The sequence below is a fragment of the Ylistrum balloti genome, unplaced genomic scaffold (genome assembly GCF_031769215.1).
Source record: "Ylistrum balloti isolate Yb309-2 unplaced genomic scaffold, AGI_CSIRO_Ybal_v1 Utg369668, whole genome shotgun sequence".
NCBI classification, from domain to species: domain Eukaryota; kingdom Metazoa; phylum Mollusca; class Bivalvia; order Pectinida; family Pectinidae; genus Ylistrum; species Ylistrum balloti.
The window spans coordinates 1,414,109-1,439,789 of record NW_026781915.1 but is presented as its reverse complement, the minus strand read 5'-3'; the positions used below and the strand labels follow the sequence as shown (position 1 = coordinate 1,439,789).

At 33.5% G+C, this 25,681-nt stretch overlaps 1 protein-coding gene across 1 annotated transcript in view; it reads left to right on the top strand.

The window, feature by feature from the left end:
• The window catches only part of LOC132561253 (palmitoyltransferase ZDHHC21-like), a 28,537-nt gene extending 3,551 nt beyond the window's left edge, over positions 1–24,986 (top strand). Inside the window, exons 5-7 of the mRNA XM_060225984.1 lie at positions 753–869; positions 5,740–5,786; positions 24,863–24,986. Coding sequence (XP_060081967.1) covers positions 753–869; positions 5,740–5,786; positions 24,863–24,986 — 288 coding nt within the window. The remainder of the gene's footprint in view (positions 1–752; positions 870–5,739; positions 5,787–24,862) is intronic.
• The last annotated feature ends 695 nt before the right edge of the window (positions 24,987–25,681 follow it).

Here is a 25,681-nt window from a genome sequence, read left to right as displayed (position 1 = left end):
ACCCTATCTTGTCTGGACTCTTTCTCCTACCTGACTTGTCACTGGAACTTTATACTTTGGGAAAGGTTCACTTAGATGACACAATGTGTCATGTATCAAAAGTAGATCACTCTGACCTATATTTTGAGCTTTGACCTACACCAAAGTAAAAGTTTGTTGTGGCTTTTTTTCTTCATTACTAGTCACTGAATCTTCATACTGGGGATGTAGGTTCACCTTGTTAAAGCGGCGTGTGAATCAGGGACTGTAATCAGCCTTATTATCTTGTTATTAACATTTTTATGCTACCCACTTAGGTCTTGGTGGAAGGAAAGCCTGACAATAAAAATATTTATGAAACATGATTTTTGGTATAACATATATGTGTTTGTAGATTTTAGAAAATTTCAGACATTTTCCATTTGATATACATTTTTGCAAGTGTTTATCCATTACAGTGTATCAGAAAGCAACTCTAGAAGTGTCTTTGGAGATAGTTACTTCCCTTTGATAATTGTTTACTGTAGAATTATACTCTGATAATTGATTGCTGTAGAATTACACCCTGATGATTAATTGCTGTAGAATTATACCATGATAATTGATTGCTGTAGAATTACACTCTGATAATTGATTGCTGTAGAATTACACTCTGACAATTGATTGCTGTAGAATTACACTCTGATAGTTGATTGCCGTAGAATTACACCAAATTCCAAAATGTACACCATTGGTTACAATTAACTTTTTCACAAAAATTTACCTTTTTACAGGAGGCCTTCTTCATCAAGCACAGTTTATGGTTTTGTTATTTACTGACAATCATGGGTGTGGGTATGGGAGCTTTTATGACAGCCAACCTCATGGGCCAACACTTCAACCTCATTATGGTGCGTATCAAAATCCTGTTTCAATTCTCTTCCTTTTTCATCTGAAGCAAAAACTTTATTAATCGATTAAGCATACAAAATACATATCTAGAGAATGACTTGACTTCGTATCTTACAATTTCTCCCCAGATATTAGTGTCATAACTAGCCAGTTACCAGTGTCATCCCATTGTTATGATGTATCTACTGTTATCAGTGTTGTGTCATCCTTGACATAACAATACTTCTAATGGCATGTTGTCACAAGATATACAAGACTTGATATAATTATACAACAGTCTTACATGACCTTCCATTTCATGTGAGATGTAGGACACCCGACACAGTATTGTTTTTCACTGCTATCATCAGACAGTTGGCTGTTAAAATTGACCATCATCCAACAGTCTGTCCTGGTATCTGTTACTAATCTTGTTATTGCTAATTTTTGAGGAGGTGATGAATCTTTCTCAAATTTCATACATAGGTTCTACTGTGTCCGTATTTGTGCTTCTTCAGTTTTCAGACTAAGTTAATAAACATGATCACCACATGACAGCTGAAGATAGTTATTTCAACTGCTCAGAAACTTTATACATACTGGAGGAATCTTCCTAAATTTCTAGATATGTTCCTCTTGATCTGTAGTAATGATTGAAAGAAAATGGTTAACTTGTATATTTATTATGAAGAGTGGCAAGCTCAGAAAATTCACGTAAACCTTACATTCTTTTGAAAAAAAATATTGAAAGTGCAGAATTGATTAAATTATGTGTTTTATGCACATATTCATCTTTACTTCATATTTGTTTCAGCTTATTTTGATTTTTATAACTTGTCTTGAAAACTTGTAAGCTTATGGCTTTAGTTAGTGGTTTGACATATACTACATGTCTACATGTATTACTGAAATACTCAAAGGTTATATGTACTTGTGTGTCATTTGTCCTCTCCAGATCACATGGAGGGATATGTCTTTATATCTTTTTATACACCTATCAAAAGTTTTTAATGAGAAATGATCATGTACAGTGTTGTCCCTCTTTCATCTCATTTGTGCATGCATACGTCTACAAAAACTTATCTTTGCTCAGAAATGTCCAGAAAACTTGGCAGGCTTAATCACCATGACATGAAGTTGTGTTTTGCCTGAATGATAATTTGATTCACAGTATTTAGTAGAGTTATGCCCCTTGTTGTTTTCATAATGTTAATCATGTATACATCTCTTTCTCTGGGTTTTCAACCAATTTCTGTGAAACTTGGTAGGCTTGACGTGAAGTTGTGTTTTTCCTGAACAGCAGATTACTTGACTGTATCGAAAATTTTTTCACCAATTTCTCTTAAACATGATATTCTTTATAACCGTCATATGAAATTAATTTTTATTAATGACATTGTATTTAAGGAAGAGTTAATGTCGCCCTTATATTTATCTTGTCTAGATATACTTTTTTCAGTTTTCATCACTAAATAAAACTTGATATACTTTGGTTTATCAGTAAAAGATATAGCACTGTTTCCTATTTTGACTCATTAGTAAAACCATTTCCATATTTCTGTTACCGGGTATTTTTGATGAAAAAATAATGAAAATTTCTTTGGCAAGAGACAAGCAGATATTGTTCCCAACACAAAACTCTTGTTACCAGTAGGTGTGTATGTTTGATTTTGTGACTGATTTGAAAGGCAAGATTGCTGACTGGCATCTGATTTGAAAGGCAAGATTGCTGACTGGCATCTATCTTCCTTACGGTCATTACTAGCCCATAGACAGTATTAGAGGCATTTTCATATATTTCTTATATGTGTTTTCTTGTTGGAGAATTTGACCATAAAATTATGCAACTTGTTAATGCAATCAATTTTTCAAGTTAAAAACTGAAAGCTGAAACCAATTTTTGTCATATCCAGTATCTTTTGTAGGGATCATCAGTGGTCAAAAATAATATGTGATATAAATGGTTTCCTGCTCAACTGCACCCTGATAGATGGTGCCCAAATGCATCAAATTGGCTGAAATAGTAGTTCAGTGTGTGTCTAATTTAAAGTCAGAAATCTTGTAGGTGTATATTACAAGATCATGGAGTTCTTTTCGTCCCTCTTTCATATTTCTATTTCTCTTTCTATTGTGATCAACTTTGTCTGGCGTTGTGCGCCATGTGTCTGTCAACAATTAAACATATTTGACTTCTCGAGAACCCCTGGACCACTTTCAATAAAATGTTGCAGAAACTTTTCCTTGGCCTAAAATGAACCAAAATAGTGGATTATACAGTCCCCACCCCACAGGGGACTGAGGGTCAGGGCCAAAAGTGTCAAATTGACTCAAATTTAAAAAATCTTCTTCTCAGTACCCAGATATGGTAGAATCAATGCTCTTCATAGATTGAAACATTTTGAATGGCATGGCCCCAGGGTCTCACATTTCTCCATGGGGAGGGGGTAAAGTTTACTTCAGTTTATATTGGAAAAACAGATTTTTCAGCATGATTTTTAGCTCACCTGTCTTACACTCTTGGACTGATGAATGGTGCGAAAAATGATCAAATTGACTTAAATTTAAAAAGCTTTTTCTTAACACAAAGAAATGGTAGAATCAAATAATCTTCATGGATGGAAGTTCCTTCAGATGCTTTACTTAAATGGGACTATTCATGGGAAGGAGGTTAACTTTATAAAAGATTCAAATCCTGTTGGAGGCATTGGAATAAATAATGATTTTACAGTAGAGTCATTTGTGGTTTTAAGAGAAAGTATTTATTGTAAGTGTTTATTATCCCCTATATTGAGTTCTAAACTCCGTTACCAACAGGACTACCTAAAGAGTTGATTTAAAATTCAGAAATTAATTGTGTAGTTCTGTAGGGTTATGATTATCTCCCTTTACCTGGTATAAACAACCCTAAGTTGTGATATATGCAAGTTACCTCCCTTGGTACCTGAGCTACATTACATACTTTTTTGTACCATTAAATGCTTTTCTGTGGAGCATATATATCAAGTTAGTGGTAAATATGCATGTAGACTTCCGATGTAAAATGTTTAAACTTTTATCACACAATTTTATGTCTTTAGGAAGTGTGCTAATGCATATCATGAAAACATTCATATTATTTCTTTTTGCATTCTTTCATTGCTTTCAAATAAAATTTTTAATATTTTTAGGTAAATTTTCACCAAAGGATGTCTCAGCAAATGTATAAACATACGCTGTAATCACTTTGAAATTCAATTTGACCTCATTAGATGGTAATTTGAATCTGATAGATTAAAGTTAGAATGCTTACTGCTCTATTTTGCTGATATAAGAACAAAATATATATGACATATCAGAAAATTATATAATGTGTTCTGTCTACCGACAAATTAATACTACAGCAGTTACCTAGTAACCTTGTAACACAGATACAAGTCTACAACAGTATTTCTTACAAGAAATTTATCAAGAGTTCGGGTTAATGTTAAATCATACTATCATATTATGTAAAATGTACTCTCACACATTCAAATCAGTGATACTTTGTTTTGCAGTAATTCTACTGAGTACATTAAATACTGCCTCAGCACTTTAGGGGTATCAATTTGAAGTGTACATTTTACATTGTCTATCTATTTGATAGTTTGTTTTATTACAGGAAACCTAGGCCTGTAGGAGGAAGTTATTAGTTTTACGAGTTTGCTTACGTAGCCATGGAAATTACAACCACTGACTCTGAAAGTCTGGGCATACCTAGGGGCTGATTGGGTTAATATTTACCCACAACTTCTCTTCTCTGTGTTACTTCTGAACCTTTCCGACACGTTTTTGCCAATTCGTCTCAAGAAGGCGGATCCTTCACGCTCGTTGTGCTTTCTACAAAATTCAATTACATTGTATTGTCACTAGTGAGTTCAGTGGAGCGTGCCGTTTTTGGAGTCCTGACAAAAACTTGAAGATTGTATTACTCATTCCTAATCAGTGCTTTCTTTTCCATGTATCGTGCATGCACAGTGTAAACTGTGATGAGGATGCAGGTCAAACCACAGTACATTTAACACAGGGTCAACGGCCAAAAAATATATAGTCTTTAATGCACTCTCAATAAATTACTTGTAAACTGACTAGAAACCAGTGAATTATGTGAAGATGAGTAGACAGTGACTAAAGGGTGTAGGTATATTGAATTATAGATTTTGATATGATGAAATTGTTTAGGAAATGGTTCTAAAATACTGATGATATAGAATGAGATAGGACTGATATTAAATACCCACATAATCAAATGTCCATGTAGAGGAATTTCTCTATTTATGAAACCTTTGTTCACCCCATGAAGTTCTGTTATTGGGATGATAATGATTCAATAGATTGAAATCAGCTTCTACTCTCCATTATATCCCCTATATGTAGAGATGAGGGACTCTTGTTCAGTTTTGATATGGTATTTTTGTGGAGGTAGGGAGATGTGGATTGATCAGAAGTGTTTTGTTGTCTTGTAGGTATTGTAACTCTGAACGTAAATCATAATCAGTTGGCTCTTAAATCTATATTTGAATACATTTTTTATGAAGAAAACTTGATTTTGGAAACAATTTAAGGTACATATTAGCTGGCAAAACTTTTCAGATTGGCTCACTTATGTACAAACATCATTTAGCTGAGTTTTGCACTGTTCACTGGACAACTGGTTTATACAAGGATAGGTACAGTTGTGGTCTCCTACAAATGATTGTGATCCTTCGTCTACAATTTTTATGTGTTATTCATATCTAAATGTTTAACAAAACTAGATATTGTAGCTGTTGTAATCAATGATTTATCTTATTTACATGATCAGTGTTTCATTTGTTTATTAACATGATCAGCCTTTCATTTGTTTATTTACACAATCAATATTTTTATTTACAGGACAGGACAACATTAGAAAATATGGGACCACTTCCACCACTTTCAGAGTAAGTCATTTTAACATCAAAATGTTTTTTACCCCCCCCCCCCCCCCCATCCCCACCCCCCCCCCCATCCCCACCCCCTCTACCTGTTTTTACATTTTTTGCTTGAAGGTTAGGAGTAGTGTGTGTTGAGGGGGTGGATGTAGTGTTATGTATTGCTGTCCGCCAGCTCTGTCTGTTCCATTCCAAATCTTCCAAATCAATGTCATATCTTGGAAAACTCTCAGCAGAATTGCTATCATAATTCTATACCGATCAGATTTCATGGGGGTGGGGGGAAGGAAGGGGGTTATTCTAGCTTTAGATTAATTTTCGGTAATTCATGTCAGATTAATATCAAGCCTTTTATAACATTTTAGATATAATTCTTAGGTTCTCTCAGATTTCTGGCAATATCTGAATATTTGAAACATTGACACTGTTTCATGAATTCTGAGCTTTCCATAATTACTCCTAAATTCCAGAGACTTTGAAAAAAGGTGAGAGTTAATGATTTACAAAGGTATCATGTAGTTTCAATCCTAATTTGGTGATAAGTTGCTGTGTTAAACAACACGGAAGTTTTATGTTGTTTATAAATTTTGTTGATTAACAGAAAATGATAAACAATAGTGGTAGATGTGTGTACTGACTTATACACTAAAGCTGGTGGTAGAATCAGGAAATTCCTAATATGGAAATCCTATAGCACACAAAAAAATACTGCTAGATAGTTCAAAACCGGTACGAGTAAAATTTAAAGCATATCAAAACTCAATGAGGTTGTACATTATATACTGCAAATATTTTTCCTGCTCGTGATGTATGTTTGAATAGATGTTCTTATATCACAACCAAAACTCTCTGTAATATCCGTGTACATCCTATGTATAAAACACTTGAAGAGAATTCATGGATTTGTAATGCATACACAAGATCCTTTTCACGAACTGTGACATATTGTATGTTGGAGAAGAACTGGAAAGAGGTAGAGGGTCCAGCTTAGTGATCACCAGGAGAAAATGGAAACCAATCAAGTCATGACATTTACTAGATAAGAGCAAAATCAGTTGTAGATTTAACAAGTTGTCCTTTAACAGGGGGAGGTAGGGATGGGGGGAATTTGTTTTCACATCTATGACAAGATTTTAAACAAAACATTGACTTTCATAAGATTGTACATTGATACCAGTTAATACTACAGCTGAAAAGTCATGTGATTGCTTAATATGATTTATACTTGTTTCTAGACTCATGAAGGTAACTGGTGTATAGTCATTGAAGCATAAAACATACATTTTAGTTATGATATAAGATCATGAGTTCAATTATCTAATATAATGAAGTCAACATCAACAATACACAACTTTAATATAAAAATACTTTTACATACAATACTATTTTTAGGTTATGTGACATTTTACTCACCTGTTAAGATTGTTTTGAGAGGGTATATCATGTTATGGTGTTGTCTGTCCTGCCATCCATCTGTCCATTGTAAACTTTCATTTGTCCAGAGATCTCCTCCCTCAGTTTTCAAGTGATCATTTCAAACTTTGAAGGCTTGATCACCATGAGATGTGGTTTTGTTTGATTTGACTGTATTTGGAAGAGTTATTGCCCCTTGTTGTGTTCAAATATTATTCTTATAGAGGAATCTCCCTTAGTTTTCAACCAATCGCTTTGAAACTTGGGAGGCTTAATCACCATGATATGAAACTGTGTTGTCTTAAATGGCAGTTTGATTCATCTGTATTTGGAAGTGTCATTGCCCTTGGTTGTTTTCATAATGTTAATCTTATCTGTAGATCACCACTCCTGGTTTTTGATTTTTTTTTTTTAAAGTTTAGGTAGGTTTGATAGTTGTGTTTTTAAATGTCCTGTTGTTTTTAACTGTAATAGGAACATTATTGCATTAAAATCAAGTATGCGAATTTGAATCATATTTCGTCACTCGCATCCTTTAGGCAAGGCACTTCAAAATTGTTAAATTTATGGGTCTGGCTCACTTGGGAGCCAGGGAGGGACCCAGGAGGGACCCAAATGGGCATGTTATTTAATATTTTGCAAATCCTCTCAACAACTAGAAATGTTTAAACTTAAATCCTTCCATAACATTTGTTTGGGAAGACTACATATTTCATGTAAAGTACACTGTACTGCTTCTATTCAATAATTTGTATACAAGCTAATGAAGAAAACTTCAATATACCTTCATTTCCTTTTGTCAGTAAAATCATGACAATAAAATATTCTGAAATGGAAAAAAAAAAAAAAAACCAGCATAATACACTCCTGAAAATTCATAATGGTTTTGACGGTTTTTAATATCATTACTGCGGTTATATTGACTTGTATATACAATTATATAAAGTTAGTCAGGTGACCATCAAGGCATGTGGGCCTCTTGTTCCATGGTAGCTTTCTTACTTGTTTTGAACATGCCTTATACTAAAAAGTCAAAAATACATGTTAGGTTTATAGGGTCAATATGTGTAGTTCTAAGTCTTCCTACAAGTTTAAATATCTGAGGTTTACAGGGTCGATATATGAAGTTCTAAGTCTTCCTACAAATTTAAACACCATAGGTTTATAGGGTTAATATGTGTAGGTCTAACACTTTGTATAAGTTCAAATGACCTAATTCTTAGTACACTTTTTAATGTACCTGCATAATTTTTTTTTTTTACGACGGATAAGATGTTCTTACTAAATATCATTTGTGACATATTGTGATTTCTGTAGATAGTGTATAACATCACTTTATGAAATGAAATCAGTTTCATATCAAAATTTTTATATCAAATCAGATTCATGTATGATAAATGTCCAATTCAAGATGTCGATAAGATTTTTAAAAAATTCAGGATAAGATGTGTGTTTGGATTTGACAACAGGACAAGACAGCTGGTGTGAAATATGTATTTACTGCGTTTATTACCTGGTGCCATCCTGTTTTGTAATTGACGTCCGTGTTGCATATGTTCTGATTTTAAGATAAATCATAATGAATGCTTCTGATCCAGGCTCAAACATAGAAAGTTAAAATTAGAATCAATTAATGAAATGTAGATCTGGTGAAATTAAGTTGAGATAAAGACCTCAGATTTTCATATCACAATAATTAGAAATGATTGGAGAGCAATGCATTAACCAGAAATTGACAAGATGTTGGTGTCAAGATTACTTGAATCATATTCTCGATCACGTTGTGGTATGATGTGATTTTTGAAAGAGTCATCTTGTGTTTTGATTATTTCTGATACAACGCAAGCAATAAAAGGTAATTAGAAATAAATTTTATCTGTGTAATGTTTTAATGTAACTGTACATATGGCTAAGTGTTCATTCAACTGTAATACTTTACTGGTACTTGTTGTTAGATAACATGTTTTAGATTACTCATTATCAGTACCTGGTAATTGAGTACAAGCTAATGTATTTGTACACATATCAAGGCGATTAATCACTGCATCAGAAAATGAAAACAGAGAACACATTTTTCTAAAATTGACAAATCAGAAATCCTGATAAGAAATTTCAACAATTAACAGTATTTTTAAGTGTTTGTTACATTCACAAATATATTTCACTAGTGTTTATGATAATTTGATATCTTCACTTGTGCTGCGTACTCCTGAAAGATACCAAAATATTAGCCATACAAGTGAAATGTTTTTATTACTGATGAGTGAAGACATGTCTGTTAAATATCCTGTTTATAAATGAGATATTAGCTATTGAGGGAAAATTTAGTTTTCAAAATTATCTTGTATGATAACATCGTAGGGTTTTTTAAAAAAAAAAAAAAAATCAAAACCAACACATGCATTGATATATTCCCTTCATCAAAATAGTGTTTGATTTGCCATCACTCAGTCCATCTTAATGTTTTTTCTTGGTTTATTCTTCTCAAGCCTTTGGATTGAGGTGAAGTTTTATACCTAGCATTGTAATAACAAGCTGTAGCCTAAATCTAACTTTCAAATTTATTTCTTCTTTTTTACGGAGTTTTAGCTAGTTGAACTTTAGATAATGAATTGAAATTCAATTTGGTATATGGCTTTGTAATAACTGCATAATGATTTTGTTTTGCTTTGGTTTCAGATCAACTCTATTTTTTATTAGTTTGAGAGTTGCTCTTATACTAACATTAAAAGTAGAGATGTTGTTTTTTCAAAAGATGTTAATAAGTAATGAATAAAAAAACAGGAGTATATATTTTCTTGGCTTGTGAGGACCAGTAGGGGACATGTATTGCTTCAGTCAACCTCAGAATATTTGTAAATAAATGTTAATTGTACGTGTCATTTTAACTTTACAACTGATTTTGATATTATGCCTAAAAGTACAAATTTAGACTGGACCTGTCGGGTTAATACAAATCTGGATCAGTTAAGTATTGGTCTCAATAAAATGATTTATGAGTCTATGAAAATTTAGTATCCACGAAAATCTTGTTTCAGTAAAAAGTTGGTACCATACCATTGAAAAATTGGTTTGAATACAAATTTCTTATCATCAAAAGAACTTTGGTATCAGTAAAAATTTGGAATCGGTATTGAGAACCAATTGAAGGTTTGCAGGCCATATGAAAGCACCAGTTGATGAGACCAGCGAACTTGTAGTCCTGCTAAGGTTTCCTCTGACATGAAGTATGTCTCTCTGTTGTAGGCCAGGCATGTTTTCCCCTTGTCTTACACAAATATTGCAATAACTTGAAAAACGATGTTTATCATAACCAGGTGTATTAAAATGCAGAAAAAATGTGCGAAAATGTGCAAACAGCTTGAACACAGTATATTAAGATGGAAACAAACAGCATGAGAATTGAGTGGAATGTGTAAATTTTTGTAGTAAATGTATCTCGGTGTAGTAATCAGAAACGAACATTAAAAGTGTAATTTGTATAGTGATAGGCCTGATTGTATTCTTAGTCAGCACAGTCAATATAAACTTGTTGTTAACTTGTTAATACTGTCTATATAACATATTTATATGACCAATGAAGTAATAATGACATTACAGACAAGTTTTCAATGCATTTTGCCCCTTTATCAAGACTCAAAATAATACACAAGTTACATCTGGTACATAGAACATGAAGCAAAGACAAAGCTACAAACTATAATCGAGAACAATGTTTTGAATTGTCCTGATAATCCATTCAGTCATATAAACTTTCTGAGTTCAATAGTATTTTGAAATTAATTTGTTTTATTTATATAAAGTAGAAATAAGAGAACTTTGATTTTTGTTTTTCATTCCAATATGTATTAAAATTACATCAATGTGAGATAAAGTAGGGGTCATTCCTGTTATGAGCCTAGATTCAGTATATACTTAATTTATTTTACAACAATTGCAAAACAAGTTTTATTAATTTATATAAAACACACATTTTGCTGGAAGCTTGCGAGGAAACCAGAATACCAAAGACGACTTCATGAGGTCAGGTAGATGACCAAATACCTCTTCACATCTGATCAGGTTGTCTAGATGAAAGACAAACGTTTGAAAATTGTGCCATCTGACTGCCCTAACAAAAATAATAAACTAGAGATGACAGTACAATTGGAAATACCTATAATTTCCTGTCAGCAGTTAGAAAAATAAAAACACAATCAATTTTGTTTCATGTAATGTTTACAGTATAGCAAGCAATCTGGAGAATTATGTTATTTTTGTTAAAATATTTTATTTTCTGTTTAGTGTGAAGTTTCATTATAATTTTTAAAAAATTGTATGACCACCAGCTAATGTGATTTCACTTAAGGATATACAGGTAATCAAAGTCAGCTACACTGATACAGACATATACCAGGAATGTAAACTCACAGAAAATTTGATAAATAAAAGTACATATTTTTTAATTTCATTTCTATTTATGGGATAATCAGTATGTCTAAATTTAAATTGTGCTTATGAAAGGTATGCAGGAGTTAAGGCCCCTTACATTCATCCCTTCTTTAATGGTCTATCAGACAAAGCTTATGTGAATTTGCGGAAGTTTTAGAGATTGGTAATGAAGTTAAATAAATAAAAAGCCATGATTAGTGTGGAGAACTACTCGCGGCTGTTTAACGGGGTCTTTATGTCGTAATTAGTGTTAATAGCTTGGTACTTGCTAGACGCCTATTTCAGGATTTAAAACAGTTTACTGCATATTATTTTATTAAATTGAAAATTAGTCTTCTTAATCATCTCTCGTGTGTGGATTGCATATAAAAATAGATGGATCAACTCTGAAGAGCTCTTCATGCGAAATCAAATTATATTCTTTCGACTCTTTTCAGTCGTTAAATCCTGTTATCTCAATGGGCTGAATTGCTTTCGTCTTTTCTAGGGATTTCTGAGGGGTAAGTGTTTAATATATGTCCCGAAGAGATGGTTCCTCTTAATAATTATCTCATATATATGAAGGTGTGAAATTTCACATGTTCCATAGGTAAGACTGTGGAACTTAGCGGAATATTACGTTATGTCAAAATTGCTCTTTAGAAAGGAAAAACAGATAAAACTGGAAAGTAACCTGTTGAGTTATCAGCGGTGTTTCTGTGGTGTTCACAGCACAGTGCGTAGTCAGGTGGTCTATGCCTAGATCAGGGCAGATAGAGAGTCTAATTACATTATGCATTATCTCATAGCTTCAGCATGTATAAATGTGTGGATATATATCTCTTCCTCCCGGGAGACTGTGGGAAAATTTCATCCTGAAGAATGTGAGATTTAGGTATAGCTGGATAAGTTTGTTTATACTCTATCAAATCTATAAACCTCGACAATTTGGTAACAGCCTTTCTGGTATTACTTTGTTTTATGAAATGTCAAGATGAAAACTATCTTGATTTATTTTTGGGTTGAATAAAGTGTTCTTATTATTATTTCTTTTTTTTTTTGAAACATCTCTACATGTGATGCACTACCTTCTATGTCGATGTCGTCTCATATTTTATTTGCATTTATTGCAAATCATAATGTAGTTTTATTTTTAGAAGGGTAATTTCGAAAGTTCAGTTTCTGACTTTGATACTCTGTATAGTTTATTTTGAGAAAAGTCTTTGATTTGTAATCATGGTTTGTTGTCCTCATCATTTAGATGTTAGCTCTACTTAAGACCAAAAAAAGATCATTGATGTACTGTCTTGCATATATCATGCTTCATTCACTTGTATGCTACCTTCAAAAAATTGTTTGAGTTATCTCCCTTGATATTTTTAGGACAGCGATTTTTCTATAAATTTCAGTGTGATAAAAAGGATGATACTAAAAAAGATACATATTACATATTTCTTACAGTATAACCTAAAGTTGTTTTACTTATACAGTTGTTTTTTAAAGTACAACTTTCAGCTTTTATCATAAGTGTCTTCTGAACAATTTAAAGATGTCTTACAGTACAACTTATAAGTGTACTGCCCAACTTACAGATGGCTTACTGTTCAGTTTTCAGGTGTCTAAATGTATAGCATACATGTGTCTTACTGTTCAACTTTATGGTTCAACCTAGAGGTGGCTCACTGTCCATCTATTAGGCATCTTACTGTAAAATATACAACTGTCCTTCAGTACAACTAGGTCCTTACTGTCTAACAGGTGCCTAATGATACAGCATTGGGCTAAATTGCAATTGACACCAGGTCACCAGTACATATATGGCTACATGGTAACAGGTATCTTACTGTCCAACTTAAATTTACGTTAACACAATAACATTCCTGAAAGTACTTGTAACATTCATACTTTAGACATTTCAATATCTTAATATTTCTAGATAAAACATTCTTAATACAACATTTTAAAACCAGAACCACCTCTTCGCATAATATCCCTATATATAATATTCCTCATAAAACATTCCTATATATAACATTCCTACATAAAACATCTCTGCCTACATAATATTCCTACATATAACATTCCTACTTTTAACATTCCTACATAAAACATCTCTGCCTACATAACATTCCTACATATAACATTCCTATATATAACATTCCTACATAAATCATCTCTGCCTACATAAAATTCCTACATATAACATTCCTACATAAAACATCTCTGCCTACATAACATTCCTTTATATAACATTCCTACATAAAACATCTCTGCCTACATAAAATTCCTATATATAACATTCCTACATATAAATTCATCTCTCTGCCTACATAACATTCCTTTATATAACATTCCTACATAAAACATCTCTGCCTACATAACATTCCTTTATATAACATTCCTACATAAAACATCTCTGCCTACATAAAATTCCTACATATAACATTCCTACATATAACATTCCTACATATAACATTCCTACATAAATCATCTCTGCCTACATAACATTCCTATATATAACATTCCTACCTTTAACATTCCTACATAAAACATCTCTGCCTACATAAAATTCCTACATATAACATTCCTACATATAACATTCCTACATAAATCATCTCTGCCTACATAACATTCCTATATATAACATTCCTACATATAACATACCTACATTACATACATAAAATTCCTACATATAACATTCCTATATATAACATTTCTACATAAAACATCTCTGCCTACATAATATTCCTTTATATAACATTCCTACATAAAACATCTCTGCCTACATAACATTCCTACATATAACATTCCTACAGACAACATTTCTACATACATAACATTCCTACATATACAGGTATACCTCTACCTGCTTTGTAGACATTCTTGCCTTCAACTATTGAAACCATGTGGCCATGCACAGCAAGCCATTGCAGTTATTACCTAGAGGCGTGCTCAGAAAAAATAAAAACATCTGGAGATATCGTACAGCATTTCAATAATAAGGTGTAACAAAGTTCTGGAAAGGAAAATCGTGTTCCTGCTATCAGGATTAGTGGAGTGATATCAGTGACCTTTTGACCTTGCCATGTTCTAAGCAAGTTAATTTAGGAAGAATGTGGGGCACATGAGCCCCTGCCCCCCTCCCCCTCCATCCCCCACCCCTCAAAAAGAAAGAACATAAAACAATAGTATAGAAAGGTTTATCATTTTAATCCAAAATCTCTTAGAACAATTTCCTGACTAGCTCTGTCTCAAAAGACAGATTATGTGTATCAGGAACAGATAATTATTGAATTGATGTAGTTACAGAAGGAAAATACTGATTAAAGGTAGATGGTTTGATGTTTTGGGGAGATGCTTAGACCGTTTCTGGTTAGTAATATAAGTAAGGAAAACAATGGCAAACTATCAATCAGATGTCCCAGATCTGGACCTCATCTTATCCTCTAAGTCAATTTAGGCATTATTATGGTTAAGTGGACGGCACTTCAAAGATGTGAGGGTTCACTCTAAATTAATTGGTGACATCCAGCAGAAATGATCTGTATGTAGTTGTAGGAGGCGATATACACAGCAGAGCGGTCAGTGGCCTCCCATCAAATGTAATGAGTCTACCAAGATTCTCTGGTCCCTCTCAGGATTCTCCATAGATCATATGTAGATCAGCTAAATTAATGAATAGGAAATAAAAATAAAAAGGCAGTGATATAGGTCATCTTTTTTGTAAGACAAAAAATTCTGTCCAGCGTGATGGAGGAGAATATCACTTTACAGATGGAAATATTTAATGGACAATCACCAGTTACAGATTTCTCCTTGGTGGAGATCCACTTTACTGAGGTGTGGAGACTTTATTGAGCTGGGGAATTCATTTCACTGAATGTGGACTTCACTAAGGTGTAGATTTCACTCAGATTAGGGCTTCATTGAGATGAAAAACATCACAAGGGCAGAGATTTCACTAAGGTGTAGATTTCCCTCAGATTAGGGCTTCATTGAGGTGAAAACATCACAAGAGCAGAGATTTCACTGAGGTGGAGATTTCTCTTTAAGTTTGAGATTTCTGTAAATGAGAGATTTGACTGAAGTGGAAGTTTCTCTAAGGGAGAGATTTATACTGAAATGAAGGTTTCTGTAATTGAGTAATTTCACTGAAGTGAAGGTTTCTGTAAGTGAGAGATGTCACTGAAGTGGGAGTTTCTTTAAGGGAGAGTTTTTACTGAAGTGGGGGTTTCTTTAAGGGAGAGATTTCACTGAAGTGGGGGTTTCTTTAAGGGAGAGATGTCAATGAAGTGGGGGTTTCTTTAAGGGAGAGATATCACTGAAGTGGGGGTTTCTTTAAAGGAGAGATGTCACTGAAGTGGGGGTTTCTTTAAAGGAGAGGTGTCACTGAAGTGGGGGTTTCTTTAAAGGAGAGGTGTCACTGAAGTGGGGGTTTCTTTAAAGGAGAGATGTCACTGAAGTGGGGGTCTCTTTAAAGGAGAGGTGTCACTGAAGTGGGGGTTTCTTTAAGGGGAAGATTTCACAGAAGTGGGGGTTTCTTTAAAGGAGAGGTGTCACTGAAGTGGGGGTTTCTTTAAGGGGAAGATTTCACTGAAGTGGGGGTTTCTTTAAGGGAGAGATATCACTGAAGTGGGGGTTTCTTTAAAGGAGAGGTGTCACTGAAGTAGGGGTTTCTTTAAGGGAGAGATATCACTGAAGTGGGGGTTTCTTTAAGGGGAAGATTTCACAGAAGTGGGGGTTTCTCTAAGGGAGAGATTTCACTGAAGTGGGGGTTTCTTTAAGGGAGAGATGTCAATGAAGTGGAGGTTTCTCTAAGGGAGATATCTCACTGCAGTGAATGAAGGTTTCTGTTAGTGTAAAATTTAACTGAAATTTGACTTTAACAATTTTCCACAGAATGGTGTTGATTAATTATCTTTCTCCACCATCAATTATCAGCTGATTCTTCAAATGTGAGGAAACTGTGATGTAGCAACCTGCTTAGTGGTGCTCCCTCAGATTTACACCATATATTAATTACTCTTAACACCAATCTTCATGTATCAGCATTCAAAACATTCACAAACCAAACATTATGCTTCAGAAAATAGATTTTGAGAACAATTCATCTAGAATGAAGTTTTTTTAACAGATTTCCATCACTACAGTGTATGTTTCACCTTGGTAAATAGTTCTTCACAAAAAATATCGCAATACTGTGGAATACGTAATGAAATAATCTAATTTAATTTGTTCTCCGTGCACCTCCCTGCGTGCATTTCTACATATAGATGTACCAATAATGGTATCAGCTGTGTCAGAATAATTACATAATAGTTACTTGTTTTCTTTGAAACATTATCTGTTATGTTTACTTGTCATAATATTACTTCAATTGTATTTTGATGAAGTTAGTTTTCATAAACTTAATGTTGAAATATTTTTATCAATTGATATGATGGTTTTGATTGGGTTTAATTCTATTTTAGTAATATTATTTTAGATTTATTAATTAAATCTTATCTGCTTTAAACATACACTAGTAGTAAGTCAGAGAGTAACAGGATTGTTACCTTCGACAATGTGTAGAAATATTACATTAGAATGAAGAAAAAAAAATCATTGTTTGTACAGATTTTAAATTTAACTTACAAAAATATTTAAAACTCGTATTTTTTGTTATTATATGTATTTTTGACTTGCTTACCATAATTTTACTGGAAGTCTCAAGGATGGCTAATGACAGGACAATTAAATAGCTTGGTTTTTAATTCTATTAAACTGTGGTAAATATGGGTGGGCTTATTACAGGCATGGATGTATTGGCTGGTCAATACAGAAGTGATCAAGTAAAAATTAAAGGTAATAGATCAATATTAACATATTTATCATTATAGCCATAAAACATGTGATTTTTAAAAAAAAGCAGTTTCACCAAATTTATTTTGCCATTGATGAAATCTTTGTTAAATGCCAAAAATTGACTTTGTGCCTGTATTTCTGATGTATTCATAACAATATCTTCTGTTGATGAGTACAATTTCTGTACAATTTTACACCATCATTCAACATTACAGGATTTCAAGCTATAGATATAAAACAATTATGTTTAGTGTTTGTCATCTTTATAAGTTGTCTAGTTACGACCAGCAACAGGTGCTTGTTGCAGACTTGGCAGTATCAGTGGTATGAGTTGGGATGTTTAGATTTAATGGTAGGTTTAAAGTTTCCGAGGCCAATTGAGGAATAAATCAATCTTGTTTATATTTCCATGTGAAATTAATTCTGTCAGATTTTTATGCTTTGAAAATATTTACTGAAAGGTAAAGGCAGGAGGCTGAAAACAATTTGGGTTTTTATTTGGTAACAGAAAGGATGAGTAGTAGACATCATGTGTAGTCTCTGGCATTTTAAAATGGATTCACACCCCAAACAACAGCAATAAAGCTGACAAAAATGGCCTTGCTATTTTCTTAATGTACAAGTCAGTGTTGCGGATGGATGCTTTGCTCTTAAATATGTTGCTATTCCAACTTCACACAATTTAACCCTTACTTTTGTTAAATTACACCTTTACTTCGGACATCCATTCACCTTCCTCCACTACCAGAAGGGAATATAGAATTGCTTTACCTCATCTTACAGATCTCTGGTCCAGTTGTCAAATTTAGTGTGTAAGTAGCTGTTGCTGCACTGAGTACAGAATGTTGAACTATTTTTCTGCTGTTTAAGGAATCATGGCACTATTTTTACCTCAGTTTTCTAAAGTATATCACAAATACTGAGTCATCTTAATTAGTCATCACCTCAAATATTATGTAATTATCTCCAATACTGATTCATCACCACAACTGCTGTGTAATTTTCTCATTTACAGTGTCATCACCCGAAAAAATTTGTAATTTTCTCAAATACTTTGTCATCATCTCAAATACTGTGAAATAATCTCAGTTCTTCTGTCACCATCAGAAACACTGTCACCATCAGAAACACTGTTACCATCTGAAACACTGTCACTATCAGAAACACTGTCACCATCTGAAACACTGTGCCATCGACTTGTGTACTGTGTCTAGTAGAACTCCCCAGTGTTATATATATGAGCCACTTAAAATATGAGTAAAAGGCCTGTGTTTTAGGGAATATAAATGTACCTATTTACCATATTTTAATTAATTGATCAAGTTATATTTCACTATCAGGGAAATTAATGTACATATCATTTTTTCACTGATATTCAGCATTATCACTTTTTAACTATCATAGTGTCTTCCATATTTATGAATATATGGGTGAAACATTATCTGAAACTGTACAATAGTTTAAAGCAGTGGAATAAATCACACATAATCATTTTTTAGAATGATAACTTACATACAAGGAAATTCAAATAAGAAAATACCAAAACATTAACATTATCCAAACTCAAATTCAACAAAACAAGGGCAAAATATGAACAAATGAAAGATTTACACAGAAACACTTGAAAAAGTACAAGGAGAATGAGACCAGGTGTTTCAGAGGAGTAATTGTCTTCTGCTTCATTGACAACTCCTGTCTTGTAAGTCTTGGTAAATCCAAGTAAGTAATGTCACATTCTCAAATGAGAACAAGGTATACAACAATGGAACCAAGAGGAAAACTAACAGTTATATTGTGTTAATACAAGTTGATTTCCTGACAGAAAACAGATGGTGTTTAAAGCAAAATGATCAGGATTGAGCAGAATAAACAAAATAATTTGATTGAGACTGTTTTGTCTGTATATTCACCGTTACCATAACAATTGGATTCCTTTGTTGTACTTTAAAAGATGAGCCTGTACTTTTTTGTTTGGAGGCTGCAATCACAAAGATATTTAAGAAAAACGTCCAGTAATCAAAACTGAAATAAACAAGAGGTTTCATCTAGGCTCATGATTCAGCTAAAGCATGTCGTAATTGAAGTGTGGGTTTGAACAATCACTCTGGTATGTGTGAAAACAGACTGATTTAGAATTATAGCTGAACCCTATTGTCAGGATAGCAATAGAAATAGGCTTTAATTTGATGGCTGATGCTCATGCCAGCTGAAAAAAACTAATGTCAAATTAATTAAGATTTGTGCCCCATTTTCCCAAAGCTTGGCAAACTTGTAACATTCTGCAATAGAATAACACTCACCGGTATTTCTTTACATCTATAAAACCCTAACATGATCCGCATGTATATATTGATTATTCTTGTATAATCGAAAGAGATTTGAAGAAAAGCAAAGGATTGTTTTTAAAACATGAGGCTTTTACATCAATATGTATGACACTGGCCTTAACGGTATGCCAATAGTTCATACTGTAGAAATTTCAACTTACCCTGACATGAACAGATCATAGTGCTTAGTTACGCTACATAAAACCACCTCTTAGTAATACGCCCAGACAGAATCCTACAGGTTTATAAGTTCCACAATGTTTTATTCCTTTTTGCAATCTAACCTGAAATTTATTTTGTAACTTTGTGATCCCGTGCGTTGGTTTCCAAGAATGTTCTAAACACTGGCACAAATCTCTTAAATCATTTGAATTCTCGTCATATTTGAATAGGTGATAAACATATGAAAGATCTGGATTTCAAATTGATATGCAAGTTTATCTCATGGTTTTCACCCATGAATAATCAATGCTTACAAAATTAATTTATTTCTAAAAGAAATATTTTCATCTCCTTTGTATTTGTTCATGATGTGGTTGATGCCTGTAGATTTTTTAATTCTCACACTGGTAGGTATTTGTGTAAAGTTGAATAAAATACTGGAGACATTTAGTTTATATATTCATTTATAGAGTATGTAGTTTAGATTTTCTCATGATTTCAAAAATTCTTTAATTATTTTCTTATTTTTGGTCTGTGTTTCTAATTTGATGAGCCCAGTGGACAATAAAAAATGTTTTCTTTTAATTCTTGTGTATGTATATAATTCTACAAGATAAAGATTTTTGTGTGCTTTTTGTTGCGATTATGATGTTTCACTTAACCGGCTATGTGGGAAGATGAATAATGTAAAAAAGATAACTTATAGATATAACTGTAAGGTTCTGACCCTGCGGGGGTTACCAAAAATCTATCCCAATTCATTACCAACAAAAACCATACATTCCTGATAAAAAGCAGATTTTCTTGCAGGGACTGCTTTTCAAAATATTCAAAACTTGTGTAATTATCCAGCAAGACTGGGTGCTTAAATTCACAGGTACATTGTGAACATTGGCCTTGAACATTTCAAAAAAACAAAACCACATGTTGAAATTAGGCGATTTTAGTACAATGTGTTTGCTTGATGTTATTTGTTCATTTCTGCTTGGAAGTTCCAGATACCAACTATTTTCACGCTAATGATTTGTCTGTGTATTTGTCTGTCTCTCTGTTGTCTGACCTTGAACTATCATAGACCAGCCTACAAGGTCAGGGTTACATCTATTAACACACAAATGTCCTAGGCTTCAAGGTCAGGGATACTTACATGAACACACAAATGTCACAGTATTTTGCAGATTCTTTAGAACTTGATATTAGAAAATGTAATGTTTAACTTTGTTTTAAGATAATTTCAGAAATCCTATTCTTGATACTGCCTGGGGAATTTCAGAAGAGGTCAATTGTGACCCTTGACCCTTTTAATTTTGATTGATGACCACCAAAACAGCACTTGAATGGTGTGATTATAAACTAAAAGTGTTAAATATGACCTTTGATTCATTCCTTTTTGTCCGATTACTGCTAAAATCTGATTAATTGTAGAATTTGAGGTTTCTAAACAATGGATACTGTGGAGTGAATATGAAATAAATCTGATTGAAAGGTTTCATGAAAATTCTTGTTTTTGAAGTATTGCTTGATGGCTAGAATCAGTGAGAGATAGATAGATGCACAGATTGAACCCCCACCCCCCACCACCCCCTAAAAAACAAGAGCAAAAAAAAAAAAACCCAATTCCCAAAGTCTCTGACTAAGTGGAAGCTGTAGTGAGACATGTAGCCAGGATTAAGTGTATGACAGTCTTTGATGGTGATATTGTATTAAAGCTCAAAAGCTTCTGATTACTGCTCTTTGTTAAGAATAGTTTTTATCACGATGATGAAGTTTGACATTTAGGTACAAAAGTCATGTGACTGACAAACCTATTTGTATCATGATTCAAACTGAATTGTCTACTCCAGTAATACAGGTGAGGGATTACACATGAAATATTTATAGAAGGTTGTCTAGCTGTAACTATTTGATCTACCTTTTCTGGTACTGAACAATGTAGAATGATATGAGCAGTGCCTATCACTTTTAAAGATGACAGTCATAAGAATATGAATATGTTGCAGACAACTTATTGCCAAGAACCCAGACAGATAATTAAGAAATTCCATTGTGAACAGTTCAGTATTTCCACAAATGTCATTAGAACTATGAGGTCAGGGTGTACCAGGTATGTGGCCTCTCCTCAGGTCTGACAGTCCAAGGTATTTCATAGCTCCCAGGAAGGACTGACCCCAGGTGTGGCATTGAACAATCACTCTTCCTTGTTAGCTTGAGGTTTTGACCTTCAGGACGGAATGAACTGAGAATTTTCATTAGTATTTTATATTTGTGCTGTCTGTGATGACACAGTTTGTAGGTGATGGTGATGGGTTTTTACTGCAATGAATTAGTTCATATATTTTGTCATGTTACTAGGTTATATTAGGTAACTTCCAAACTTTGTGAACTTTAACTGGTAAAATTATTTTAAAGTGGATCTACTGCAAGATATGATATATTATGTTCATATCATTTAAAACAAAATACTACACACATTAACATTTTATAAAATATGAATTTTCAGTGAAATACAAACTTTGATTGGATTATTTTTTGTAAGGCCATTGTAGCAGACCTCTGTAACATACACCTTATTCTATGTGATAATTTATGGTGTTGTGTGTCAGACTCCTTACTAATTCACGGCTACTTGGCACCAGGTGACCTACAGTAGGACACCTGTACTTTAGAGGGTACACTAGAGATGGAGATAACATTGCTGTGTCCATCTCCACATATCAACTCACCCCCCACAGGAGTTATTGGATGGTAAAATGCAAAAGTACAACTCACTCTGCCAATCTAGGAAAAGCTTGTTCAAGAAAGGCCAGACATCAAATCACTCTGCCAACCAAGGACAAACTTGTTTAATTAGACCACACTTTAGCTCACTCTGTCAACCAAGGACAAACTTGTTTAATTAGACCACAATTTAGCTTACTCTGCCAACCAAGGACAAACTTGTTTAATTAGACCACACTTTAGCTTACTCTGCCAACCAAGGACAAACTTGTTTAATTAGACCACACTTTAGCTCACTCTGCCAACCAAGGATTTAGCTCACTCTGTCAACCAAGGACAATCTTGTTTAATTAGACCACACTTTTGCTCACTCTGTCAACCAAGGACAATCTTGTTCAATAAAACCATATTTCACCTCACTCTGTCAACCAAGGACAGTCTTGTTCAATAAAACCATATTTCACTTCACTCTGTCAACCAAGGACAACTTTGTGCAATAAAACCATATTTCAGCTCTCTCTGCTAAGCATAGACAGCATTGTTTACTGAAACCTGACCTCAACTGGCATGCTAAGCATGGACAACATTTATCAACAAAGCCAGATTTCAGCTCAATCTGCCAACCAGGGATGACCTTGTTTAACAATGTGAAATCATCTCTGCTGACCTGCAAGAAGGACAGGCTTGTTCAACGACAAGAAAACAGCTCTACTGACCAAGGACTAACTTGGAAACAAAAAAAAAAAAAAAAAAAAAAAAAGCCAGATTTCAGTTTATACTGCAAACCAAAGACATTTTTGTTCAACAAAACTGGATTGCAGCTCACTCTACCATGCAAGTGTGTTCAACACAAAGCATTTGTTCCTTAAACGAAAAGTCAATTTATTCAACAAGGCAAATCACTTTACCAATTAAGACTCAAAATTTCAGCAAAGGATCTATTTATGGAATATGCCGATATTTTAGTGCTCTTTTCTAACTTAAATTGTTGCTATTGATTAAGGGACACCTTTTATGAACAAATCAAGAGTTATTAGTCAAGTTCACTTTCTTAAATAAAGTAAAATTCAAGACCAAAAGGGCAGAATAAGGAATTGTATAGTACAGTATGTTTAGGGTTCTGTAAACATCAGACAAAAGAGTATACCTGTTGAGTGTTGGTTTGTTGACCAGGACATCGGGTTACATCAAAGGGATGAACATTCCTGTATGGTTTGTTGTGTTGTACAGAAGGTACATTAGTCAACATCAAATAGAGGTTAACATGTGTGATACTGTTGTGTTGTACACTAGGTACATTAGTCAACATCAAAGGGAGGTAAACATGTGTGAACTGTTGTGTTGTACACTAGGTACATTAATCAACATCAAATAGAAGTAAACATGTGTGAACTGTTGGGTTGTACAGAAGGTACATTAGTCAACATCAAATAGAGGTTAACATGTGTGATACTGTTGTGTTGTACACTAGGTACATTAGTCAACATCAAAGGGAGGTAAACATGTGTGATACTGTTGTGTTGTACACTAGGTACATTATTCAACATCAAAGGGAGGTAAACATGTGTGATACTGTTGTGTTGTACACTAGGTACATTAGTCAACATCAAATAGAGGTAAACATGTATAATCCTGTTGTGTTGTACACTAGGTACATTAGTCAACATCAAAGGGAGGTAAACATGTATAATACTGTTGTGTTGTACACTAGGTACATTAGTCAACATCAAAGGGAGGTAAACATGTGTGATACTGTTGTGTTGTACACTAGGTACATTATTCAACATCAAAGGGAGGTAAACATGTGTGATACTGTTGTGTTGTATACTAGGTACATTAGTCAACATCAAATAGAGGTAAACATGTATAATCCTGTTGTGTTGTACACTAGGTACATTAGTCAACATCAAAGGGAGGTAAACATGTATAATACTGTTGTGTTGTACACTAGGTACATTAGTCAACAACAAAGGGAGGTAAACATGTGTGATACTGTTGTATTGTATAGGGCAATTTTCACTATAAAGTAAGAGTTATATATATATCACCAATTCTATATAAACAAGGTTTCAGGGGACAGTGAATGTAAATACAACTTCACTAGGCACAAATGTTACTTTAGTATTGCACCATAGCATGTAATTTTTCACTTTTGACAGGATATGGTGATGATATAGACTGTAATTAAATTTTCTCTGTTTGTCTTTTTAGGATCCAAATGCGGCCGGAGATTGTTGCATACAGAGAAATTTGTGGAAAAGGTTCATGCCTCAACTGGTTGAATGTGTTAAGGCGCCGTAGGGTGAGGGAGTTCCCAGCCTTCTCTCGGGTGTAATAAATACTTCATAAAAGTTTCAAGGATGGGAATGGTGTAAATCTGTATCAAATAATTAGTAATGCACACTAGAATAGAGGGACAAGTGTTTTATTAGATACCTGTTCATTAAGCAATGATGTGTTTAACTGTTAAACATTACTTCATGATTTCTAATCATTTTCTGTTCATGATTAAGATATATTAAGGCTGAATCATTGAGATCTTACAGGTCATGAACTGTTCAAGATGAACATTGTAAGATCATGATCTGTGAATGATGAAGAGTCTTGGTCGTCAATGTAAATCTTACTATACAGATTTGATCGTATTTGATTCAGTAGGACCTATCAGTATAAATCTCTAAACAATTTGTTTCTTTACAAGAGATTCCAAACATGTGTTAGCTTCACCAGATTGCTACACAGCTGAAGAATTATTTTCTTCCTCAGACAATTAAGTTAGATGAATGGTGTCATATGTAACACCTATACTACCATTGAATACATTGTGAGCTTCAGAAATTTACAGATTACTCATATCAACTTATAGAAACAGTTTACACACATGTAGCATATACATACATGCAGGTTTCATACACATCCATACAGGTAACATACACATACATGCAGGAAGCATATACATACATGCAGGTAAATATCCATACATGCATGTTTCATACACAAACAGAGGTTACATACATATATATACATGGA